Raw genomic sequence first — 24,942 nt, 5'->3', positions numbered from 1 at the left:
TTTTTGTGCATGTCTTGTTCAACTATCAATACATGGACACGGTGTGATTGCAGAGTGCTTAGTTATGAAATACGTTAAATATGTTTTATAAAATTAAAATGTTTTCCTTATATGTGGAGTATGCATACATGTGAAATATGACTTCTAAATTTTATTTACTTATGAAATATTAATAGGGAATTAAAATCAGCTCATCAAAGCATTGAACAATGAATGGTCACCAAACCAGAAAGTAAGTATTGCTTCTTTTACTTATGTATGTTTGTTATACGATATTAAGATATACTAAAGTACTTTTCTTATGAGATTAAATCCAGAGAATCTGAATATTCTATGTTATCAGTCACCTTAAAAATACATTTCTGTTACTGCATTCTGACTTTGGGCATTACAGTAAAATAATAGTGTGTTTGCTTAAATTCCCCTGGTAACTTTGCCCATAATAATTTTCTCATAACTCTCGACTTCTCTGATTTTATCTGTAGTGCAAGATGGTGGTTTATGAATGAAAGTATATTTTAGTACAGATTATATTCCATTAGAGTAATTAATTGTCTACTTCACTCTAAGGAACTGGAGGAATAATAGTCAAAAAGTATAAGGTTTATCTAGCCATTGAAGATGTTCTTCAAACAGGCATTTCTGTCAACTAATACTTAAGGATATTGGAACTGATTGTGTTTTGTCTTGCTGATTTTACTTTAAGAGATATAAGCTAGAAAGACAAAAATAGAGATCTCAAATTAAGAAAACATGGTCACTCTGGATAACTAAAATCAAATCAGTTCTTCAACCCTCATATAGTCAGAAAACAAAGTGCCATATATCAAGGGAAGAGTACTACAAACACTAAGCTTGAGAAGAAGGAAAGCTACAGCTATAGTAGCAACTACTGCAAGTCATTATGTGGCCACTAGGTGTTAGAAACTTTGTGTACATTATCTTATGTAACGTACATAGCAAATTGCAAACTAACTCAGCATCCTTTTATAGATGAGAAAACTGAGAACCACCTGACCTGTAACTTGATCAAGTCACACAGTCAGTTACCAACAAAGCCAGGATTCATGTCTAGGTTTCTCTGTCTCCAAACTTTAAGCTACTTCCACTTGACCATATTACAGACTCATTGTGATATGCCATAGTTCTGGAAATGTTATCCTCTGGAAACAATACAACAGCTTCATGTATTTTAATTCTTTTGTAAAGCCACAAGCTTAAGCAGACCATTATATTAAACAAAACAAAACAATAAAAACAAACAAAAAACCCAATAGTGGATTCTAGATGAATTAGCTAATTAGTACAATAAATTAAAGAAAAAATTTTTATCCCTCTATAAGGAAAAAAATTATGATTTCCAAATGTCATATATTCAATGCTCAGTTGATAATTTTATCTCCATTTAATAGTTTTCCTGAATTTTAAATATAACACCTTATTTCCACTACCTCATAATGACTTAAGTTATATTCCATCAAGGAAATTAAATAAAATTTCTAATTTACAAATCTATTGACCTAAACATGCAAAGAGTCTTTACTGTTTTCCCTGTTATGTTCCTGTGAATTCTCTCATTTAATTTTTATTCAACTCTGAGTTAACTAGAAATTTCTATCTCAGATTTACATACTAAAGATTATAATCTAGTTTGAGATTCATGGTTATAACTTCTGGTATATCAATATTTTGTAGGTGATGTAAAATATTTCTTCTTACCTGTGGAAATGCACTGCTCATTTTATTAAGGTGTGCTATGGATACCAAATGTTTGGACTCTTATACCAGGTTCTCAAGCTCTTCTTGAAATCTACAGGAATGCCCCAAGGGAAAACACACAAATTCTCTTCTGGGACCAAAAAGTAACAAGAGGATTTTTTTCCCATGGTAAACAAGAGAATGGTTCTGGAGCAATGAACTACATGATAAAAATGACTACATGAATGAACTTTGGCTTCTGGTACAAAATGATCCTTCAGTGGAAAAAGAATATGCATAGGACTGGAAAAGAAATTTAATGATATGAGACATAGTCCTAGCTCTGACACTAAGAGACAGCTTAAATTCTCTGAAATCCAGTTTCTTTTTCCTGGGGATATAACCTGTTTACTTCTCTCAAAACCTTATCAACATGGACATGAAGAAATAATAATAAAAGCATAAGCTATGGCAGAATTCAAAATCACTTAATAGAGATTACAATACTCATTTAACTTTAAAGATGCTACCCTTCTAAGTAGTATGAAAGATATTTTAAAACTCATTGAGTAGTTAATAGAAGAAATAAGATATAGATAGATGAATAGAAAGTATTGACAACAGAAATGGGAGAGTATACAGATAATTGTTATTCTATGTAATATAACATTAGAATTAGAGCTCTGTCAAAGATAAAGGTCAGAATTTGAGTTGTATAGCGTCTTGTCTGAGGACCCTTTATATTGGGTTGGCCAATAAGTTTGTTCGGGTTTTTCTCTATGATGTTACCAGAAAACCCAAACGAACTTTTCGACCCACCCAATACTAATCTATAGACTAGTATTAGGCTATGTACTTAAAGAAATTCTTCAAAAAATTGTGAAAAATACATAGATGCTTAAGCTCACACCCAGAGATTCTAAATTAGTAGATAGGCAATGATGGCCGTGGAATCTGAGTTTTAAAAGAAAGATAGAAGGAAAGCAGAAAAGAAGGAAGGGAGGAAAGAAAGAAAGATGATACTGATACTCAGCCTAATTGTGAACAAAGGATCTATTAATTAAATGTAATCCCAAATGATCCATATATTCAATGCAACCTTAATTAAAAATAAACAAGAATTTCTGAAAAAATTGATAAGGTAATTCTACAATTTACAAAAAAATAAAAAGAGAGAGAAACTAAGGGAGTCGGGGCAATTTTGAAAAAGAAGAATAAAGTAAGATTTACATAATCTAATTTCAAGATTTGCCACAAAACTAAAATAATCAAGAGAGTGTGGTGTTGGTGAAAATATAGATATCTAGATCAATGGAAAAGCACAGAGTCTTCAACAATAGATCCACACAACATAGTCAATTGATTTTTAACAAAGTTGCTAAGGAATATCCATGGAAGAAGGATAGTAATTTTTTTAGTGACACTGAATAGGTAGACTAACCTTATGTCACAAAAAAAGAGACATGAGTCATTCTTTGCATCATATATAAAAGTTTTCTCAAAATAATTCTTAGGCCTTAGAAGAAAACCTACTATAATAATATTTCTAGAGAAGAAATAGGACAACGCTTCTTCGACTATGGGTTAGTCACAAACTTTTGTATAAAACACAAAACTCATGAACCATAGGGGGGAAATGATAAATTGTACTTTATCACATTTAAAATCTGCTTCATGAGAGACACTGTTGAGAGAATGAGCAAACCACAGACTTATACAAAATATTTGCTTAGACAGCTATGTGATAAAGAACATGAATCCATGGGTCTTTCTGAATTATGGTTTTCTCAGTGTATATGCCCATGGTGGGATTGCTGGGTCTTATGATAATTCTATTTTTAGTTTTTTAAGGAACCTCCATACTGGTCTCCATAGTGGCTGTATCAGTTTACATTCCCACCAACAGTACAAGAGGGTTCCCTTTTCTCCACACCCTCTCCAGCATTTATTATTTGTAGATTTTTTCATGACAGCCATTCTGACCGGTGTGAGGTGATACCTCATTGTGGTTTTGACTTGCATTTCTCTAATAATTAGTGATGTTGAGCATATTTTCATGTGCCTCTTGGCCATCTGTATGTCTTCTTTGGAGAAATGTCTATATCTTCCACCCATTTTTTGATTGAGTCGTTTTTTTGATATTGAGCTGCAAAAAGACACATGCACCCCAATGTTCATTGCAGCACTATTTACAATAGCCAGGTCATGGAAGCAACCTAAATGTCCATCGACAGAGGAATGGATAAAGAAGATGTGGTACATATATACAATGGAATATTACTCAGCCATAAAAGGGAATGAAATTGGGTCATTTGTAGAGACGTGGATGGGCTGAGAGACTGTCATTCAGAGTGAAGTTAAGTCAGAAAGAGAAAAACAGATATCGTATATTAACGCGTATATCGGGAATCTAGAAAAATGGTACAGAAAAACTTGTTTGCAAGGCAGAAATAGAGACACAGATGTAGAGAACAAATGTACGGACACCAAGGGGGAAAAGGGGGGGTGGAAAGAATTGGGAGATTGGGATTGACATATATACACTAATATGTATAAAATAGATAACTAATGAGAACCTGCTGTATAGCACAGGGAACTCTACTCAATGCTCTGTGGTGACCTAAATGGGAAGGAAATTCAAAAATGAGGGGATATATTTATATGTATAGCTGATTCACTTTGCTGTACTGTAGAAACTAACACAACATTGTAAAGCAACTATACTCCAATAAAAATTTTTGAAAAGTGAATACATCCCATAGAAAATACAGGCAGGAAAACTGAAGAAAGGAGGAATATATAGATGAAGAAAGCAGAACATTCATATGTTTTGATCCTCCAAACACGAAAACTAAGCCAAAGAAACAGAAAAGATATCATGTCATAATCAAGATTTTTTCCCCTGAAATGAAAGATTTGAAACTTCCTAATAAATGGATATAATATGTTCTAAGTCAACAAAGAATGATGAGTATTAAAGTATTTATTAAAGTCAATATTTCTTTATTTATTAAAGTTAAAGTTTCTTTATACAATTTAAAGAAACAAATTTCTTTAAGATGTATGTTTTTTCTTATCTTGCCATAAAATATGATAATATATGCACTTTATTTCACACCTGTTTTAGCAGCATTAATTTTTGATGAGTAGAATTGCCCTTTTAAATTTCATCAAAGATACTATAAATATTAATATAAAAGTAGCTCCTTTACACAAACCAACAAATTATCTCCTGAAATTCTGGTGTATGAGCAGACTTTCCTGTAAGAGTCACTTTTAAATGTACATGAAAATTGGTTTAATTATCATGAATTAATGAAAGATTCACAAGAATATTTTAATCTGATTCTCAGTCTATCCCTTTTTAAGAGTTTTCCTTTGTTTCCTCATCTTGGATAAATAATATTCAATAAAATTCTTAACATCTGAGGAAGATTTCATTAGAATGAAGATGTTCATGGGGTATCAGTCAATGCACAACACATGAATTATGGGTTTTATGAAAGGCTAGTATCACATTGGTCAGTGTGTCATGAAATTGTGGTTATAAAATGAGGGTGGATGCTGAATATGCAGTATGATACTAATTATGCAAATCTAGATGTATAAAAATAAGCATTCTATAAACAACAAATAATTAGGAGAAACTTATCAAAATGTTACAACAGTTTTGATTATTTTTACATTGTTCTTTGAATTTTATTATATTTTCATTTTCTTTCTAATGAACATATTTACTCCTATAATAGTGTCACACATTTAAAAATAAAAGTTTCATTGTGAAGCATGTCTGATTCCATCCCTGATGGTTTCAGTCACAGACTAAGTATTTCTCTAGAAATAGTTTCTCTACCACTCCAGGCATCAATTTAAAGCATCACAAAGGAACACCAAACCATTAGGCTCTTCATTGTGTGGCTTCTAGGGGAAAAGATGACTAGCTTCTCAAAACCTAGTATAGCTGCAATTAGTCCTTGAACTCTTGTTCTTGGAGACAAGCCAAGTAATCTTCCTTGGAAATTAGTCCACTGGGATGACAAAATGTTGTATTATCATCAATCCCCAGTATATGAAGTACCCTGAAATTATCAGGATGAGAGGCAAGGCATACTCGGCTCCGCTTAAGTGTGTACACAGTGGATCCCTGATACTCTTCTAAGACAAAACTTCCTGGCAAATTTTACATTTGATTGGGAGCTGAACATAATTTCTAAGTTGATTTATTTTTCCCTCAGAATAAAACAAAATGAATACTCTAAAATTTAAAGAGAACTTATGCCAAAGAAAAATATTATATCACAGAAATTTTCGACTGAAATGGTCTTCATATTTTATTTGTGAGCAAAATTTGAGATTGACATACTTCTAGACACATTATATTGGTAGAAAGTGTTTTTTCACCAACTTTGGCTCCTGGTAAGTATTATTCTCAAAATTAGAAGGTTTTAGTTAGGATCAAATAAAATGGGGACATTATCAGAAAAATATGCATACAGGTATCATTTAGACCTTACCCTAAGTAATGCCAGGATTTGTGGAAACAGAAATACAGAGTTGATGTAATCAGGGTCTACAAGCAATGTGCATATTTTAGAAAAATAATTTTGGAAGAAATCTGATTTTGAATGGTCAAGTTAGGAAAACATATCTTTTTAAAATTAGTACTAACATGTGGTCTATCATTTTAATACACCCTACTAAAGTCCACTTGTTGAAATTTATTTGTCATTAGTATTATATACTATTAGAAATGAAAGAACAGCACATGGTGCACTAAAACTATTCTTCTATCATTGTTTTTTATATATCTAGTATTTTTTTCCTCGGGTTTGTTGAAATTAATTATAAATAGGAATATAGTATTATGGACATGCTCTCTGGAGTCAATCTATCTTGGTAGAATTACAGAGCCAGTATTTAGTAGGTCTAACACTGGATAAGTTACCTAAATTCTCTGTGCCCTTTTTCACATATGAAAAATGTGGCTAATAGTACTAATTATGGTATAATAATCTCATGGGTATTAAATGCATTAAAAACGGGAAGCATTTAGAACAGTGTCAGGCTTATTCTAATTCTTCATTATATTAGCTTTTGTTATATCCAAATGTCAACTTGTACCTATTTCTATATTTGGCAATCAAATTAAGATTTTTCTCTTCATACAGTATACACACTTCATTATTATCACTTTCTAGAAACATAAACTAATATAAATATGTCATGTCAGGCATAGAAACACAAATCTTCTTGAAGTAATTCCTGCTAAGTATCAACTTTGATTTCTCAACAGTTTAGAGCATTTGAACACTATGGGTAGAAGGAATAGCACACATGTGTCTGACTTCATCCTCATGGGACTGACAGATTCTGAAGAGATCCAGCTGGTCCTCTTTACGCTATTTCTCCTGATATACCTGATCACTGTGTTGCTGAATGCAGGGATGATGTTGATAATCCACCTGGATCTCCAGCTTCACACCCCCATGTATTTTTTCCTCAGTCACCTGTCATTTCTTGACCTCAGTTACTCAACCGTCATCACCCCTAAAACCTTACAAAACTTACTGACTTCCACCAAGTATATTTCATACCTGAACTGCTTCACCCAGATGAATTGCTTTATCTTCTTGGGTGCCACTGAATGTTTTCTTCTCTCCTCAATGGCCTATGATCGCTACGTAGCCATCTGCAATCCTCTGCATTACCCAGTGGTTATGTCCACAAGACGCTGCTGCTCCCTAGTCTTTGGATCCTATTTTATTGGCTTCATGGACTCCTTTGTCAATGTGCTTTGCATGAGCAGATTGGATTTCTGCGACTCCAATATAATCCATCACTTTTTCTGTGAAACACCCCCAATTTTAGCCCTGTCCTGCACTGACACACAGGACATTGAAATCACAATATCCACTTTCGCTGGCTCCACCCTAGTGGTGTCTCTTATCACAATATCTGTGTCCTATGTGTCCATCCTGTCTACTATCCTGAAAATTACTTCCACTTCAGGGAAGCGAAAAGCCTTCTCTACTTGTGCCTCCCATCTCCTGGGAGTTACCATCTTTTATAGCACTTTGATTTTTACTTATTTAAAACCAAGTAAGTACTACTCCTTGAGAAAGGATCAAGTGGCTTCTGTTTTTTATACTATTGTCATCCCCATGCTGAATCCACTTTTATATAGCCTTCGAAACAAAGAAGTAAAAAAGGCTCTCATTAGAGTCACGCAGAAGGGAAAGAGCTCCAAGCATAAAATAAGACTGAAGCTAAACTTTTAAGCTCATCTTTTCTTTTTTTCTTCCCTATAGTGTATTTCCTTGCTCTTTCTCCAGAAACAAATTTATTTATTTATTTATTTATTTATTTATTTATTTATTCTCTTAAACCATCCTTTGCTTGACCAAATATGATCTTTGGCATTTCAAAGACTATGCCTTTAGAAATACACATTGTAATTGTAATCCATGAAATATGTTAAATCCATGGTCCAAATATATATGTTTTTAAAGGCAACTGATTTGCAAAATGCAAAGGTACAGTTGTCACATTTAAAACTATATCGTACTAAATCCCATGCATAATCTAACTTCAGAAATTGTTATGCTTGAAAAGAGCTCCATTTTGGGAACAATGATACCAGTTTCAGAAACCATTTCATTTAATTTGTGGAGAAGCAACATAGCAGAGTGATTTAAGAGCACTTACTTTGGAATCAAACATTCCAGGATTTGGACCCTAGCTACCCTTTTAGCTGCATAACCCTTTAAAAAATCACTGAAACTTTAAGCCTCAAGTTTCTTCAACTGCACAAGATAAATAACAGTTGCAGGTCCATAGTGTTATTGTAAAGATTAAATCAGATAATGGACGTGAAGCATTTAAGGCAGTCCTAATAAAAGCTGGCCATTATCATTAGAAGATTCACATTCCTGCAGTAGTTTTAGTGTATGATGGCTTTTTATTAAAGAATATTCACTTGTGATTTATAAATTTCTTTTGGTTGATTTAAAGGACAAACACACAAACAGCTAAGGAAAAAGTCAGCACTTCACAATTTTGGTTTAGAATGGAATATGTTTATATTGGAGAAAGTTTGAAAACATGGAAAAATTTAAGAAAATACAAATGCCCTAAAAGTTATTAACAGCTTTGTATGTGTCCTTCCAGATTGATAGTTATGTATTTATGTATATATTATATACATGAGCAATATTTCTGTCATTTCCTATGTCCTTTTTTGCAGCTTTCTGTGTACACTTACAAGTTTAACATTTGATTATTCCTTTGTCATTGAAATTTAAGGTGAATGTGCTTTTGGTACATGGGGAAAATTGAGACTCTCATTTTGCCATGCTTTGAACATGAAATGTTTGTAAATTCATCAGGTTAAAAATCTGCATGCAGTGATAGCTCCTGGGGGCTCTCTGAAAACATTTTAAAACCCTACCTTTCTGTGATGTGTCAGGAACCTTCAGTAAACTGCCTTATTGTTGAAATTCTGTGTATTTCAGAACATCATTACCGTTCTCCTGATTTCTATAGGTTTGTTATGATCATTAAAAATAAACTCTTGAATTAATTGCTTGACTCATTTGTTTTAAAGGGTTTAACAGAGACAAGTTGTTCAGCTACTACCTTACAATGAATTCAGATGTGGCAATCCACAAACTTTAGTCAGGTAGAGAGCTAAAATTTATTTTAAAATTATTCTTGTACATAATCTTAGTTTGCAATTTTAATTTTCTCTGCTATTTAAAGGTCATTTAAGAATATATTTTTCATTTTCCAACTATTTCATTTTTTTTGTTTAAACTTTAGTAACTAGGTAGTTTTTATTCAAAAAATAATGATTATAAAAAAATTTATTTTTTGAAATTTAGATTGTTTTCTCTGCAAAACTATGTATGATTATTTTTCTTACAAATGTTTTAAATGTTAAAAATTAGATGCAGAAGTGCAGACTTTCTTTTAGGAGTTAAAAGTTGAAATTATTTTTACCTATTCAAAATTGTCAACAAATTTACTCAAGTTTTTAAAATAAGCATTATTTTCCAATACTTCATTTATTTAAAAAATTCCCTTATCATATATGAATGCCATTTGAAATTATTATGATTTTTTATTCTGATATCCATGTTTCCTACAATCTATATTTACAGCTATTGCTATATGTTTTTGCTTCCAGTGGTTTAATAATATACGTTTTTTAAAAATGTGTCAACTTTTTTTTTAAAAATTTTATTTATTTTTGGCTGTGTTGGGTCTTCGTTGCTGTGCGCCGTCTTTCTCTAGTTGCGGCGAGCTGGGTTTACTCTTCACTCTAGTGCGCAGGCTTATTGCAGTGGCTTCTCTTGTTGCGGAGCACGGGCTCTAGAGCACAGGCTCAGTAGTTGTGGCGCACGGGTTTAGTTGCTCCACAGCATGTGGGATCTTGCCGGACCAGGGCTCAAACCCGTGTCCCCTGAATTGGCAGGCGGATTCTGAACCACTGCGCCACCAGGGAAGCCCAATAATATACTTTTTTTGGCTCCTCTCTCATCTTTTATAAGCATATGTCATTTCCTATATTAATGGGCTCTTTTCATTTTTCTAGTCTTTTTTACAAACTTTGTTTTTACCATTCTTTCATTTCTAGTTCTATGATTAGTAAATGTACCCTGTTGGTTTGTGTTGGCAAATATGGTCAACAGGTTCTATGTTTTTTGTGGACAACACTTAACTTGGAAAAATTATAATTAAAGTAAACTAAACTCTAATTAAATTAAGGCTACCTATTCTTCTACAATACAGTTTAGAAACCATTTATGTACTATCATTACACATGTGTAATATAATCTACGGGGAATATAAAAGATTTAGACTTTTGCATTTGCCCTGAACATTCCTTGTTATATTAGTCCATATTGTACTTTATGTAAAATGTGGTCTGAAGTAATTTAAAACGTAATATGCTTTATTATGATGCCATGCCAAAATGCTACTTATCAACTCATGATAGAGGAAATAACACAAGAATAGAACATGCCCAAAACATAAACAGCTGTGTTTACTTCCCAATAATTGATTGCTATAATGGTGATAACATATTTTGCTAAGCACTTACCATGTGCCAGTCAACATTTAAGGAGCTTTAGATATAGAACGAAAACAATTGATCTTCACAAGGTAACTTTCAAGTAGGTACCAGCAATATCTACATGTTTTCTCAAGTCTTTCTACCTATTCAGACAAAGTCTTAAAAGGAATCCTGAAATTTTCTCTTTATCTCACATACCTTACATCCAATCTATCAGCATATTATGTTGATTCAAAATACAGAATATGTTTGGAGTCTGACTACTTCTCAACATTTTTTCTGCTACCATCCTGACCCAAAAATCCATCATCTCAGTCTTAAAATTATTGCTGCAGCCTCCTGGCTTTTCTCTGGTTGGCCATATCCCTCTTGAATCTAAGTGTCAATATAAGAGCCAGAGCAATACTGTTAAACAATAAGTTGGATTATATCACTTTCTTCACAAATCCTACAAGACTTCTCATCATACTAACAGTGAAAATGAAAACCTTCATAAGGGCCCACTGGTCCACAATGACTTTGTCCCCACTCCTACCTCTATGAACTCATTCCTTCCTATTCTATCACTCATACTCACTTTGATTAGACCACATGACATCCTAACTCTTCTGTACACATTAGTCCTGACACTACCTGGAATTTTTCTATTTCCTCATTCTGAAACTTCCTTTTCATAGACAGCTGCATGCTTTTTTCTTATTCTATTCTTAATAAAAACATCCTTACCATCGGATTTAAAAACTGTACCTGTTCCCTCCCCCCTTTTATGCCTCCTCTGTTTTCCATAGCAGTTATGTCTAGCTAACATTTTATATGTTTTGCTAAAGCATTTTGTGTCTTGTCTGCCTCCCCCCACACACTATCATATAAGATTAATGAGTGCAGGATTCTCGCTTACTTTGTCCAACATTGTATCCCCAGCGCCTAGATATATACCTCAATAAATGTATCTGAAGGTTGCAATTTACAGATCTTGAAACTGGAGACCACACAGATTAAATAACTGGGTTCATGGTCACTTCACTAGTTAAAGAACAAGTTCACATTTGAGCCCAGATAGTCTAACCCTAGTGTTCATATTCTTCATCAGACTCTCTGATACAACATTTTCTACCTAATTATACTATGATCATCAGAGATGAAAAAAATAGAATTCATTACTATATTAAAGAAAGCTTTAAATAAAATACCGGGGATTGTGGAAAGGTGTATATTTCTGGCAGATATTCTCTAGAAGTGCTGATAGAAGGCAACGTGATTTGGGCACTACTAGCTAAATCTTCTCCAACATACAGGCACAGTCCTATTCACAGAAGGAAAACTCCACAAAAGAAAGAAGAGTTTATCTGTTGATGATATTGTTCTCAGAAGAGAGTTTGTAATAGTCAGGGTACAGGCTATCCTGATGTAACAATGGGATTCAGAAACAGAGTGGCTCAACGAAGACAAAAGAAGCGTCCTTGGTTATAACCTCGCAGAGGTTAGCTGACTAGGGTGTGAGGATGGTTCTTTTTCAGAGTAATCCTGGAAAATAGGTTTCTTCTGTGTTGTTGATCTGTTGTCTACCACATGTTGTCCTTTTCTGCATTGTTGAAAGAATTGATTTTTCTTTTTAATGCCTGGTACAATACACCAGTGAAACCATCTGGGCTTGGGCCTACTCTTCAGTATCAACCAAGTTCACTGAAAGCATAAATTCACTTAAGCACTTGCCTGAAAATGTTCATAAGCATTATGAATGATAGCCAAAGAGTAGAAACAACCCAAATGGCCATCAGATGATGAATGAATAAATGAAATGTGATATATCCATGCAATGGAGTATAGTATGGCAATAAAGAAGAAATGAAATACTTATACATCCTACACCATGGGTGGGTGAACTTTAAAAACTTTATTTTAAGGAAATACCTTAGTTACAAAACACAACATACTATATGATGCAACTCACATGAAATATCCAGAATAGGCAAACTGATATACAGAAAGTTGATAGTAGTTCCTAGTTTTGGGGGGGAGAGTATGGAGAATAACTGCTAGCTGCTGCAAGGATTCTTTTAGGAGTGATGAACATATATAACCTTTAAACATATTACACATCATGAATTATACATTTTGAATATATAATATAATGCAGGTGAAACTTATGGTGTGTATATTATTTCTCAAGAGAGTTCCTATCTTTATATACCTCTAAATGTTATTTACATGAAATAAGGGGGAAAAGGTCATAGGAAAATTTTTTCAAAAGTGAACACATCCAAAAAAAGAAAAATACAGTCAGAAAAATATAAGAAAGGCAGAATATATAGATGAAGAAAGCAGAACATGCATATATTTTAATTCTCCAAAGATGAAAACCAAGCCAAAGAAACAGAAGAGTTATCACAAACTATACTCAAGATTTTTTCTCCTGAAATGAAAGGTGATTTGAAACTTCCCATAGGAAACATATAATGTGTTCTAAGTTAACAAAGAAAGATCAGTATTAAATTATTTATTAAAGTTAATATTTCTTTATGCAGATCCAGACCGAAAGATCTTGTTTCTTTTAAAGGTTAGCCAAGCACCCATATCAAGCTTATCAACAGTACTTCATGGCAGGATAAATGGAAACAAGCAACGAACAAAAGAAAAATATGAATATAAGTTTAAAGGCAGTCCAACAGAACTTCAACTACTTGTTAATCCAATATTTCTCATAATAGGAAATTAAGAGATAGCACCTAAAATGTGGGGATAACAGGGTTAATATAGCAGGAATTTTTAAAACTAAATATATTTCCAAAGTACAAAAACATTTTAGTAAACAAATAAACAAACTAGAAAAGAATAGCAAAATAGACTAATAGAAAGAAGAGGAAAAATATTTAAAGGAAGTAATAGACTAGAAAATCTAAACAGTAACTAATATTTACACAGAAAATGCTATCTCTGTTTATGCGTCCCTTAATTGAATTAAGTAAAATGGTTTTCACAGTTTCCAACCTATAATATTTATTCATCAAGGGAATATATATGAGGCACAATATGGGTGAGATATTGTTCTAGACTCTGGAATAGTGGCATTCTGAATTTCAGGCCAGTTCTCCTTTTATTACACATAATGTTACAATGCAATTTGTCTTACAAGCTAAGATAACTAAGAACGTCTGAGTAAGAGATATATTTGTACTTTTACTAGATGTTTGATCATTTTATATCTCACCCAAGAAAAATAGCTTTTTTTCTGAATGTCCTTCAAGTATCTCAAACCCAGCATTTTAAAATAATCTTAGCAATGTCCCTGCACCCAATTTCTATTCTTATATTATTTTTTTCTGATTAAATATGTTTCCAATCAGTCACACCAGCTAAATCCCTAATTGCCAGCTTAGGTTCATCACTCTTACTTTATCCAAATATTTATTGGATTAAGTGTTGTCGCTCTGTCCCCAAATGCCCTTAAAATAAGTTTCCCCTTCTTTATTAATCATCATTGGTGCTGTCTCTGTTCAAGTCCCCATGTTCTCGGATCCTAACTATTGAAGTAGATTTCTGACTTATTCCATTGCAATTTGCCTAGTTTCCATTTAATATATCTTCACTTTTATCCTAGAACAAAGGTTGTGGTCATAATTCTTTTCCTAGTGCCATATATTTTCTCCTCTTTCAATAAGAAGTCCAAATTGCTTAGCCTGTTTACACTTATCTTTAGATTTTACATTTCCTCTATTGCCTCTTCATTCCCCAACCCCATACTATAGATCATATATAGTAAATGTCTTATTTCTTCAAATTACTATGATGTAAATTCTTTTCTCCTTGCCCTTGCAAACATCTGTCATTTTGTTTAGAATCTTTTCTCTACAGTGCAGTAATGATTCTCAAAAACCAAGGGCAAGAATTCCTACCACTCCAGAGATGTTCTTGATAACTTTCTTGAGAAAATTGGATTATTTCCTGCATTGTTCTATCATTGCACATTGCATTGTGAAAATTAACTGTAAATATTTGTTTTTACTTCTAATTCCTCTTCTGGGCTGTTTATTCCTATAAGGAAAAGACTGCCTCATATTTAACTTCGTAGTTCTAGGATAACTGGAAAAGTGCTTATTAGGTGCTCAATATTTACTAATTTAATAAATTGGTGAGTTAATTATCTCAAAGGATTGTTTTCTTACCTTTATGTCCTAGCATATTTGATATTGAAGAGTAAGTAAATTTTGAAAATAATTTAAAAATTAGAAGTTTTTCTATTTAGTACAATTAAAAAACAAACAAACAAACAAAAATTACAGCCACTTATTGGAGTCAGATTTTCAATAATATTTAAAGTGATGGTCATATAAATAGTAAACAATGATATAAAGAAGTGTTCTTCACACATAGTGATGAAATAAACATCTAATAAGATAACCTTTGATTGATCATGCTCTGTTAAATATGAAGCTTGATAAGATGTAAATGGTCAGCGTAGGCAAGGTTATGTTGAAACTGATGGTCAAGGACAATGCTCATGGAAGTTAAAATTTGGCAGACTGGTCCAGAAGGCCTCACACTAATATGTAGCAGAAAGGTGTAGTTTTGTCCTCCCAGTACGACCTCTGGTTATTTATCTAAAGAATAGAAATCAATGTGTATTCTGCATTACTTTTTAAAAATAAAAGAAAATTGTGATTAATGTGAAAGCCCAACAGTGGAAGAAACAGTTTAATAAATGTGGATGTATTGATATAATAGATTATTATAAGGCCATTTATATTGAGAGCAGGGAATATTGACTGAATACCTAGTATAATCTCATTATCATGCAAGATATTTTATATGTGTTATTTAATTTCATCTTCACAAACGCATGAGGCAGGTACCACTATTGTCACTTTGCAGACAAGGACACTGAGGATCAAAGAGATTAAGACATTTTCAGATGGTCATAAAGCTAGTAAATGATATTTCTGGAAACCAACTCAAAATTATGGCTCCCAAATCTAAACATTTTTAACCACAGCATAGAGTCTTCATTTGAAAAGTTATAATGACAAAGACTTAAAATTTAAAAGCATTAAAATGTTAAAGATTTGTGACATATTCTTAAGTGCAAAATACAAATGCACACATGAAAATAGAATATGATGTCCAGATCCTGGTTCCCAAATGCCACCCTCTCATAAAATATAGCAGGGATCCTTGGAGAAGTGGTTGTTTCTAGAGCTGAGTCCATGAAAGTATAAGATGAAGCTGGAGTACATTGTGCTGCCAGGATGTAAGAAGTGAAAACAAAACAAACAGGCAAAAAAGGACAAGAGCATGGCAAAAAAAGGACAAGAGCATGTCAAAAAGCAAAGCACCAGGAGCTAACTGAATGATGGTTTTGTTAGCAAAACTAGAATAACTTGAGCAACTAATCAAATAATAATCCCAAAGAAAGAAATAAGTATCAATGTGTGCATATTAGTATAAGTAACTAGCTAACTAACTACATGAGGAAGAAAGAATTGTTCGTTACAGAATAACTACAATTAAAATATATTGAAAGAATAAAGGGAAATGGAAATTTAGAAAACAACATAGCAGTCATCAGTAGAGGCAACATATTGATGGAAGCCAAAAAGTATAAATGAAATATATACAAAATCTAAATTTTCTTCCATATTCATAATAAACATATATATGTATACATATATATGTAATATACATAGGTACACATATGTGTATATTATGTATATGGAAGAAAATAATATATATTTACGATGAAGTAAAAATTGTAACTTTACAGTAAAGAAGTCTGGGGGCTTCCCTGGTGGCGCAGTGGTTGAGAATCTGCCTGCCAACGCAGGGGACACGGGTTCAAGCCCTGGTCTGGGAAGATCCCACATGCCGTGGAGCAGCTGGGCCCGTGAGCCACAATTACTGAGCCTGCGCTCCGCAACAAGAGAGGCCGCGACAGTGAGAGGCCCGCGCACCGCGATGAAGAGTGGCCCTCGCTCGCCGCAACTAGAGAAAGCCCTCGCACAGAAACGAAGACCCAACACAGCCAAAAATAATGAAGGAAAGAAAGAAAGAAAGAAAGAAGTCTGGCAGACACTAATTAAGTTACCAAATTTAACATCACTAATAATATCACTTAACAACATCATGTGTCCTCTGATAATATGAAAAGGGCATATGTATCGTCTCACTGGTACTTTTTCCCGTAATGAATAACTTCAAGTTAATCAGGAGCAAACACCAGGCTAACTTAAATTGAGAGACATCCTGTAAAATACCTGGCTAGTAATCTTGAAAAGTATCACAGTCATGAAAGAGAAGGAAAGAAAATAGGGCAGTCACAAATTGCAGAAGGTAGGCTTCACCAGTTCTCTGGTATACATCTGTGTGATGAGCAGTTTGGCATTCTGTTATGTCAGCATCAATCATTTTTCTGTGACACCACAGCTCTTTTGGCGCTTTCCTGCGTGCATGCATTCAGCACAGAAATGGTGATCTTCGTTTTAGCCGGGTTCACCCTGCTTAGTTCTCTCTTCCTCACCACGATCACCTACATTGCCATCATCTCAGCCATCCTGAAGCTCCAGTCTGCAGCAGGCAGACAGAAAGCCTTTTCCACCTGTGCCTCCCACCTCATGGGGGTGACCATCTTCTATGGGTCCCTGATTTTCACATATTTGCAGCCTGATAACACATCATCCCTGACCCAGACACAGGTGGCAACTGTATTCTATACCACTGTCATTCCAATGCTGAATCCACGCATCTGTAGTGTGAGGAACAAAGACATAAAAAATACTCTCCTGAGAGTCATACATAGAAAACTGTTTCCATGACAAATCTCTGCATGTTGCAGTTAAAGCAAATCTGCATGGCTTCAGGCATTCAATTGCTACAGCAATTAGGAAAATAGTAGAGTAACCCCCAAACACATGACACAAACTAAATAATAACACATGGGAGGTGAATTATCATCTTTCTGTTCATATGGAATACTGAATCACCATGTAGGGAGTTCATTTCAGTACACAGATTATTCAGATATAGACCTGCATAAATTAGTAAAGAAAGCTTCTGAATGGTGACTAAATTCCTCCATGATCATTCTTGTGTGAGCATGTTATCACACTACATGTTAAACCATTATTAAATTGACTTTTCATATGCTTTGACATCCTGTTTTCTCAGTCATTGACAAAGTGAGAGTAGAAAATTAGTAGATTAAGTGATGATGACTCAAATATTATTAACAAGAAATGATAGCTGATAACTGGAGAGCAAAGGAAAGAGTGCAGAATTAACAAAAGCAAATATAAGTCCCGGGTTGGAGGGGCAAATGGTTGAAGTTATTTCAGTAATGACTAGCGATTACAAGAGACATTGTGTAATATACAGAAATCTCTTAGTAATGTGGATTCATTTTGCCATAACAGCTAAAAGTTTGATCATTTATCTGCAAAAAATGATCTTTGATTACGCAGAAAAGAGATGCGTTTATGCAATGGAGTATGGAATCCATCAAAAACAACAGAGTTGAATTTCTTAATCACCATAATGTGCCTCCCTAAGTTCAAAGACTTCATATAAACTTTTGAATCTCTGTGTGTGTGTGTGTGTGTGTGTGTGTGTGTGTGTGTGTGTGTGTAGATTAATGAAACACTAGCTGTAACACAATTCCTGAGGTATTTTGGAGGTGTCGAGAGATTCTCAATTCTCCACATCAGGCAGAAAAACTTTAAGTCTATAGAATTAAAAGGAGGAACTGGGTTTTTAAAATTTTTCCCTTGAAAAGAGACAATGTAAACCTCATTTAACCAACTCTTCGAGACATTGTTACAAAATGACCCCTGGAAAAGAAGAAGCTCTCAGTACTGCCTTCCCTGTGCTTGAATCATTGAGTAGTAGTCAAAGGAGTTGGGCAATCATATTTCAATGTATATTGAAAGGAATTGAAGATTAATTTGATAAGGTGCTTTTAAGAAAAATGTGTGTTTTTATTGTTTCTCTCTCTCCAACAAGATTGTAAACTTTGTGAGAGTAGAGTTGGCTTAGTCATATTTTTGCTCTCCACAGCATGTAGCAAATGTGCAACATATGCAATATGTAAGTAAATGTTTTCTTTGCTTTTTGTTTGCTGGTGAAAGCGCAGTGATGAATTCATTAAGGTCAAGGATTCTCCTTACTCAAGTTTATATTTTTCTTTGGTATTTGGACAGTCCGGTGAATATTAGCAGTCAACAAACATTAGTTTAGTTGAAAATTCTATTTCTGGAAATCTTTAAAAATCACCCCTTATTTATATATTAAAAAAGGCATAGTGATTAACAGATTTCTTTTGAAATGATTTTTTTCCTTAATGGTTAAGATATGGAAATGAGTGTACACAGGTTTATACTTTGTTTATGTGATTTTAAATCATCGGAGTCAACTAGTTAGGCCTTCTCAAGAATCATACATCACATACAAACCTCCAATAAAGATAATCAGCCTTCAGTCTTGGGAGCAGCTGAAGATAATTCATGTGAAGGGATCTGTGTGTGCACATGTAAATATTTGGTTTTAAATTTTCAATTTTCTTCTCTGATCTATATTACTTGTGTCTGACTCCCGCAGACTTCATTTTACAATGTATTTTACATTGTAAAGTATTGTAAGTGACAACTTATGAAATATACTATGCATTATTTTAGGGACTTATTGAGGTTACTGTCTGAACTCATCACTCATTCCCTTTATTAAGCCTACATGAATTTTTTCCTTCCAAGAAGAGTGTCTGATTCTGATTGGTTGCTCTCAAGATATTTCATCATCATCACTGAGAATCATTAAACTGATATATTTCCCTTTCTTTCTTTTTCCACCATGGATTTTCATTCATGCATTATAACTACAATGCACAAATTTTTATAATTGTGTGAAACATCTCAGCTGTTGAAACTTACTTGTGTTTACCATGGTTCTAATTATACGTATTATTCTTATTTTCACTTGCACTGAATGTGTATTCTTCTGTAGATCATTTCAGGACTTCATTTAGTATTAGTAAGATTATATATCTAATTGTTATTTTTATGTTTTAATGTTTCCTTGCTAGTTTCTAAGAGCAGAAACATGCCACGCTATTCTTATTAATCATAAGAAGTAGAAATATATTTTATGTGTCCAGAGTTATGATTAAATGTCCGTATATATTTCAATATACACCTCATATTTATCCCTGGTGTACTTTCATCATTCTCTCTTCTAACTCCTCTTTCTGTACCTTCCCTCTAAACCTGTAATACATATCTTTCCTATTACTAGGTGCTAGAGAAAAAACAATAAATTCAACCTGAAGGGGAGCAGAATTTTCAGTACCAAAATATGCCTCCTTGGCATAAGGATTATCATGAGCTGGTTATTTTTAAAAAGCAGCAGACATAGGAGAAGTTCTAAAAACTAGTAGAGGTTACTCTTTGGCAAGAGGCATTTACGTTTAAAAGGAAATCTCCATTTGCAAGTATGTCTCCCTCTCTGTACCATGAAGAGAAAGATGACTAAATCTCTATTCAATGAATAAGGCATGGACTTGAATCGGCATTAACAAACATACCCTTGTTTACTATAGTTTCTTGGCTCCCTTCCCACTCCTCACAACTTATTTTGTCTTTTGCTGGAGATGGTTATCAAGGTAGTGGTTTGAAGCCTTTTAGAGGAGTTACTCAGTTTTCCTGGGTATCTCCCATGTATACAGGGTGTATACATATTATTAAATTTCTGTTTGTTTTCTCCTGTTAATCTGCCTTCTATTACAGGGGGTGTGAATCTCAGCCAAAAGCCTAGAAGAGTAGAGGGAAAATTATCTGTTGTCCCCCACAAATCTCATAAAGTAGGGGAAAAAGTGATAGAACTTAGATAACATTTAATGAATTAGAAAGCAAAAGAAAAATTTAATAGCATTTATCCAAAAAAAAAATTCTTTCATCAAAGAAAAAAGAAAATAACTAGAATAACCAGGAGAGAAAGAAAAAAAAATATGTATATTGCATAATTAAAACTGTAATGAATTAGGGAATGAAACTATATCATCATTAAATCAAAAGAGATTTTAAAAATCTCTGATCAGGCTTTGATTTCTGCTATGACACAACAAATAATATAAGAATAGCCGGAAATCGTAAGTAACACTGAACATGAACAAAATGGATTTCAATGTTGGGAGAATATTAAGCAAGAAAAACTTGCTCCTGCTAATTTTGCAACCACCATGGTTTTTGAGGGGCATTTACATTAAAAATTACCATTAGTCTCTTATTTGGCTTAACTCCTAAAGTTACCAATTCTCAAATAGGTTTATGCGTGCTTTTTAATTATCTCATAAGCCTGTGTCGATGAAAAAAATAATTGGTCACTCTAAGAAAGAAATAGAAAATTTTATTCAAGGCAAGTTGAGGATTATAACCTGGGAACAGCGTCTCAGAAAGCTTCAAGAACTTCCCCTTAGAGGTCAAAGGACAGTTATATAAGTTTTGGACACAGAGGCCTGAACACTAAATGATGTATTATTGACAGTGGACACAACCCAGATCTAAGCAAGAATAGGTAGTGGGTCATCGTGGCCCCATATGAGATCAATAAGGAATGCTATATTGTAAGGAGTTTTCTTTTTGAAACTGGGAGAATGTTGCCCTTTAGAGTTGAGCAGGTATTTCTGCTGATGGGGGAGGTTTTGTCAATGTGTAATGCAGATACACAATACAGAGGAAAGGGGAGAGAGGAGGCCAAAGGCCAGAGAAAAATTTTTTTTGTTTAAATTTTTCTTGTCTTGCCATAAAACATGAATTTTAATACACATCAGTTTTAGCAGCACTTAGTTTTGATGAGTCGATCTGCCCTTCCAAAGTTCATACAATACATACAAAAGTAACTCCATTATCCACACCAACAAATTATCTCCTGAAATTCTGGAGTATGAGCAGACTTTCCTGGAAGAGTCACTTTTAAATCTACAGGAAAATTTGTTTAATGATCATGAATTAATGAAAGATTCACAGGAATGTTTTAAACTGATTCGAAGTCAGTCCCTTTTTAGAGACTTCCTTTGGTTCCTCATCTTGGATAAACAAGCCTCAATATAATACTTAACATCTGATGAACACTTCTAGAGGGAGGTTGGTTATGGGGTATCAGTCAACGTGTAATACATGAAATTATGGGTTTTATGAAAGGATAGTATAACATTGGTCATATTACATTATGAAATTATTGTTATAAAATGAGAATGGATACTGAATATACTGTATGATAATAATTATGCAAACCTAGAGGCCTACAAACAAGCATTCTATGAACAAAAAAGAGAAATTCATTTAAATGTTACAAGAGTTTTGAATTGTTTTTGTATCATTTTTTGAATTTTGTTATATTTTAATTTTCTTTCTAATGAACATGTTTACTCCTATAATAGTGTCACACATTTAAATACAAAAGTTTCATTGTGAAAAATGTGTCATTCCATCCCTGATGGTTTCAATCATAGACTAATTAAGTATTTCTCTAGAAATAGTTTCTCTACCACCCCAGGCATCAATTTAGAGCAACACAAAGGAAGACCAAACTATTAGGCTCTTCATTGTGTGGCATCTAAGGGAAAAGACAACTAGCTTCTCAAAACCTAGCATAGCTGCATTTGGTCCCTGAACTTTTTTCCTTGAAGACATGCTAAGCAATCCTCCTTGGAAACTGGTCCACAGGGATGACCAAATGTTGCGTTATTATCAATCCCCAGTATTTGAGGTTCTCAAATTATCAGGGTGAAAGGCAAGCCATACTCTGCTCTGCTTACATATGTACACGGAAGATCCCTGAAACTCTTTTTAGACATAACTTCCTGGCTAATTTTACAGTTGATCAGGAGCTGAAGAAAATTTCTATGTCGATTTATTTTTCCCTCAGAATAAAATAAAATGAGTGCACTAAGATTTAAAAAGAACTTATTTCAAAGAAAAAATACTATACTACAGAAATATATTACAGAAATGGTCTACATATTTTATCTGTGAACAAAATTTGAGGTTGACATACTTCCAAACAAATAATATTGGAAGAAAGTGGTTTTTTCACCAACTTTGTCTACCGGTAACTATTATTCTCATAATTAGAAGGTATTAGTTAGGATCCAATAAAACGGTACATTATCAGAAGAATATGCTTACAGATATCATTTAGAACCTACTCTAAGTAAAGCCAGGATTTGTGAAACCTGATATATAGAGTTGATATTTTCAGGGCCTGCAATCAACGTGCATGTTTTAGCAATATAATTTTAGAAGAAATTTAATTTTGAATGGTCAAGTTGAGAAAACATATCTTTTGGAAATTAATACTAATATATGGTCTATAATTTTAATACACCCTACTAAAGTCCACTAAGGTTGAAATTTATTTTTCATTAGTATTAAATCATATTGGGGAAAAAAAACAGTACATGGTGCATTAAAACTCTTCTTCTATCATTGTTTATTGTATATCTATCAGTTTTTTCCTCAGTTTTGCTGAAATTAATACAAATAGGAATATAGTATTATGGACATACTCTCTGGAGTCTATCTTGGTAGAATTACGGAGCCAATATTTAATAGCTCTGACCCAGGATAACTTACCTAAATTCTCTGTGCCCTTTTTTTCATCTAAAAAAATGTGGCTAATAGTTCTACCTATGGTATAATAATCTCATGGGGATTAAATGCATTAATAACAGGAAGCATTTAGAACAGTGTCAGGCTTATTCTAATTATTTAATATACTAGCTTTTATTATATTATATCCAAATATCAATTTATACCTATTTCTATATTTGGCAATCAAATTAAGATTTTTCTCTTCATACACTGTACAGCCCTCATTATTATCACATTCCAGAAACACTAAACTAATATAAATGTCACGTCATTCATAGAAACACAAATCTTTCTGAAGTAATTCCTACTCAGTATTAAATTTGATTTCTCAACAGTTTACAGCATTTGAACACTATGGGTAGAAGGAATATGTCTGACTTCATCCTCATGGGATTGACATATTCTGAAGAGATCCAGCTGGTCCTCTTTAGGCTATTTCTCCTGATATACCTGATCACCGTGTTGGGGGATGCAGGGATGATGTTGATAATCCGCCTGTATCTCCAGCTTCAAACCCCCATGTATTTTTTCCTCAGTCATCTGTCATTTCTTGACCTCAGTTACTCAACCATCATCACCCCTAAAACCTTAGAAAACTTACTGACTTCCACCAAGTATATTTCATACCTGAACTGCTCCACCCAAATGCATTTCTTTGTCCTCTTCAGTGCCACTGAAGGTTCTTTTCTCTCCTCAATGGCGTATGATCGCTATGTAGCTATCTGCAATCCTCTGCATTACCCAGTTATGGCCACAAGACGCTGCTCCTCCCTTGTGTTTGGATCCTATTTGATTGGCTTCATGGACTCCTTTGTCAATGTGCTTTGCATGAGCAGATTGGATTTCTGCGACTCCAATGTAATCCATCACCTTTTCTGTGAAGCACCCCCAATATTAGCCCTGTCCTGCACTGGCACACACGACACTGAAATCACAATATCCATTTTTGCTGGCTCCACCCTAGTGGTGTCTCTTATCACAATATCTGTGTACTATGTGTCCATCGTGTCTACTAGCCTGAAAATTACTTCCAATTCAGGGAAGTGAAAAGCCTTCTCTATTTGTGCCTCCCATCTCCTGGGAATCACCATCTTTTATTGCACTACTCATTTTACTTACTTAAAACCAGGTAAGTCCTACTGCTTGGGACAGGATCAAGTGGCTTCTGTTTTCTATACCATTGTTATCCCTATGTTGAATCCATTCATATATAGTCTTCGAAACAAAGAAGTTAAAAATGCTCTAATTAGAGTCATGCAGAAGAGAAAATGCTCCAAGCAATTAAGATAACAGTGACACTAAACTTTTACGCTCACCTGTTTTTTTCTTTCCTGTAGTGTATTTCCTTGCTCTCTCTCCAGAAACAAATTGAACTTTCTTTCTTTCTTTTTCTCTTTCTTTTTCTTTCTTTCTCCCTTCCTTCCTTGCTCTTTCTTTCTTTCCTTCTTCCCTTCTTTTCTTTCTTTCTTCCTTTCTTTTTCTTTCTTCCTTCCTCCATTCCTCCCTCTCTCTCTCTCTCTTTCTTTCTTTCTTTCTTTC

General features: G+C 33.8%; 3 protein-coding genes across 3 annotated transcripts; all 3 read left to right on the top strand.

Annotated features, from left to right (window-relative positions):
• Positions 1 to 3,833: 3,833 nt before the first annotated feature.
• Positions 3,834 to 9,277, top strand: LOC309605395 (olfactory receptor 8H1-like). Its single transcript, XM_082341244.1, has 2 exons — positions 3,834 to 6,114; positions 6,992 to 9,277. The coding sequence occupies exon 2, from the start codon at positions 7,011 to 7,013 to the stop codon at positions 7,974 to 7,976; it is 966 nt and encodes a 321-aa protein (XP_082197370.1). The 5' UTR covers positions 3,834 to 6,114; positions 6,992 to 7,010; the 3' UTR covers positions 7,977 to 9,277.
• A 6,334-nt stretch (positions 9,278 to 15,611) lies between these two features.
• Positions 15,612 to 18,740, top strand: LOC309605841 (olfactory receptor 8I2-like; the record flags this gene model as incomplete). Its single annotated transcript, XM_082342172.1, is given in 3 exon segments — positions 15,612 to 15,620; positions 17,096 to 17,171; positions 17,174 to 18,740. Coding segments are annotated over 3 exon segments (492 nt in total). The 3' UTR covers positions 17,581 to 18,740.
• Positions 18,736 to 24,888, top strand: LOC309605440 (olfactory receptor 8H3-like). The gene has a single exon (XM_082341310.1). The coding sequence runs from the start codon at positions 23,758 to 23,760 to the stop codon at positions 24,448 to 24,450; it is 693 nt and encodes a 230-aa protein (XP_082197436.1). The 5' UTR covers positions 18,736 to 23,757; the 3' UTR covers positions 24,451 to 24,888.
• The last annotated feature ends 54 nt before the right edge of the window (positions 24,889 to 24,942 follow it).

This window comes from Balaenoptera borealis, assembly GCF_965194805.1.
Source record: "Balaenoptera borealis genome assembly, chromosome: 11".
Lineage (NCBI taxonomy): Eukaryota > Metazoa > Chordata > Mammalia > Artiodactyla > Balaenopteridae > Balaenoptera > Balaenoptera borealis.
The sequence above is the reverse complement of the archived record's forward strand: the minus strand, read 5'-3'. Positions and strand labels throughout refer to the sequence as shown.

What these genes read in the sequence shown, in the direction of transcription:
- LOC309605395 (XM_082341244.1), top strand. Translation starts at nt 7,011, where the DNA reads ATGGGTAGAAGGAATAGCACACATGTGTCTGACTTCATCCTCATGGGA.
- LOC309605440 (XM_082341310.1), top strand. Translation starts at nt 23,758, where the DNA reads ATGGGTAGAAGGAATATGTCTGACTTCATCCTCATGGGATTGACATAT.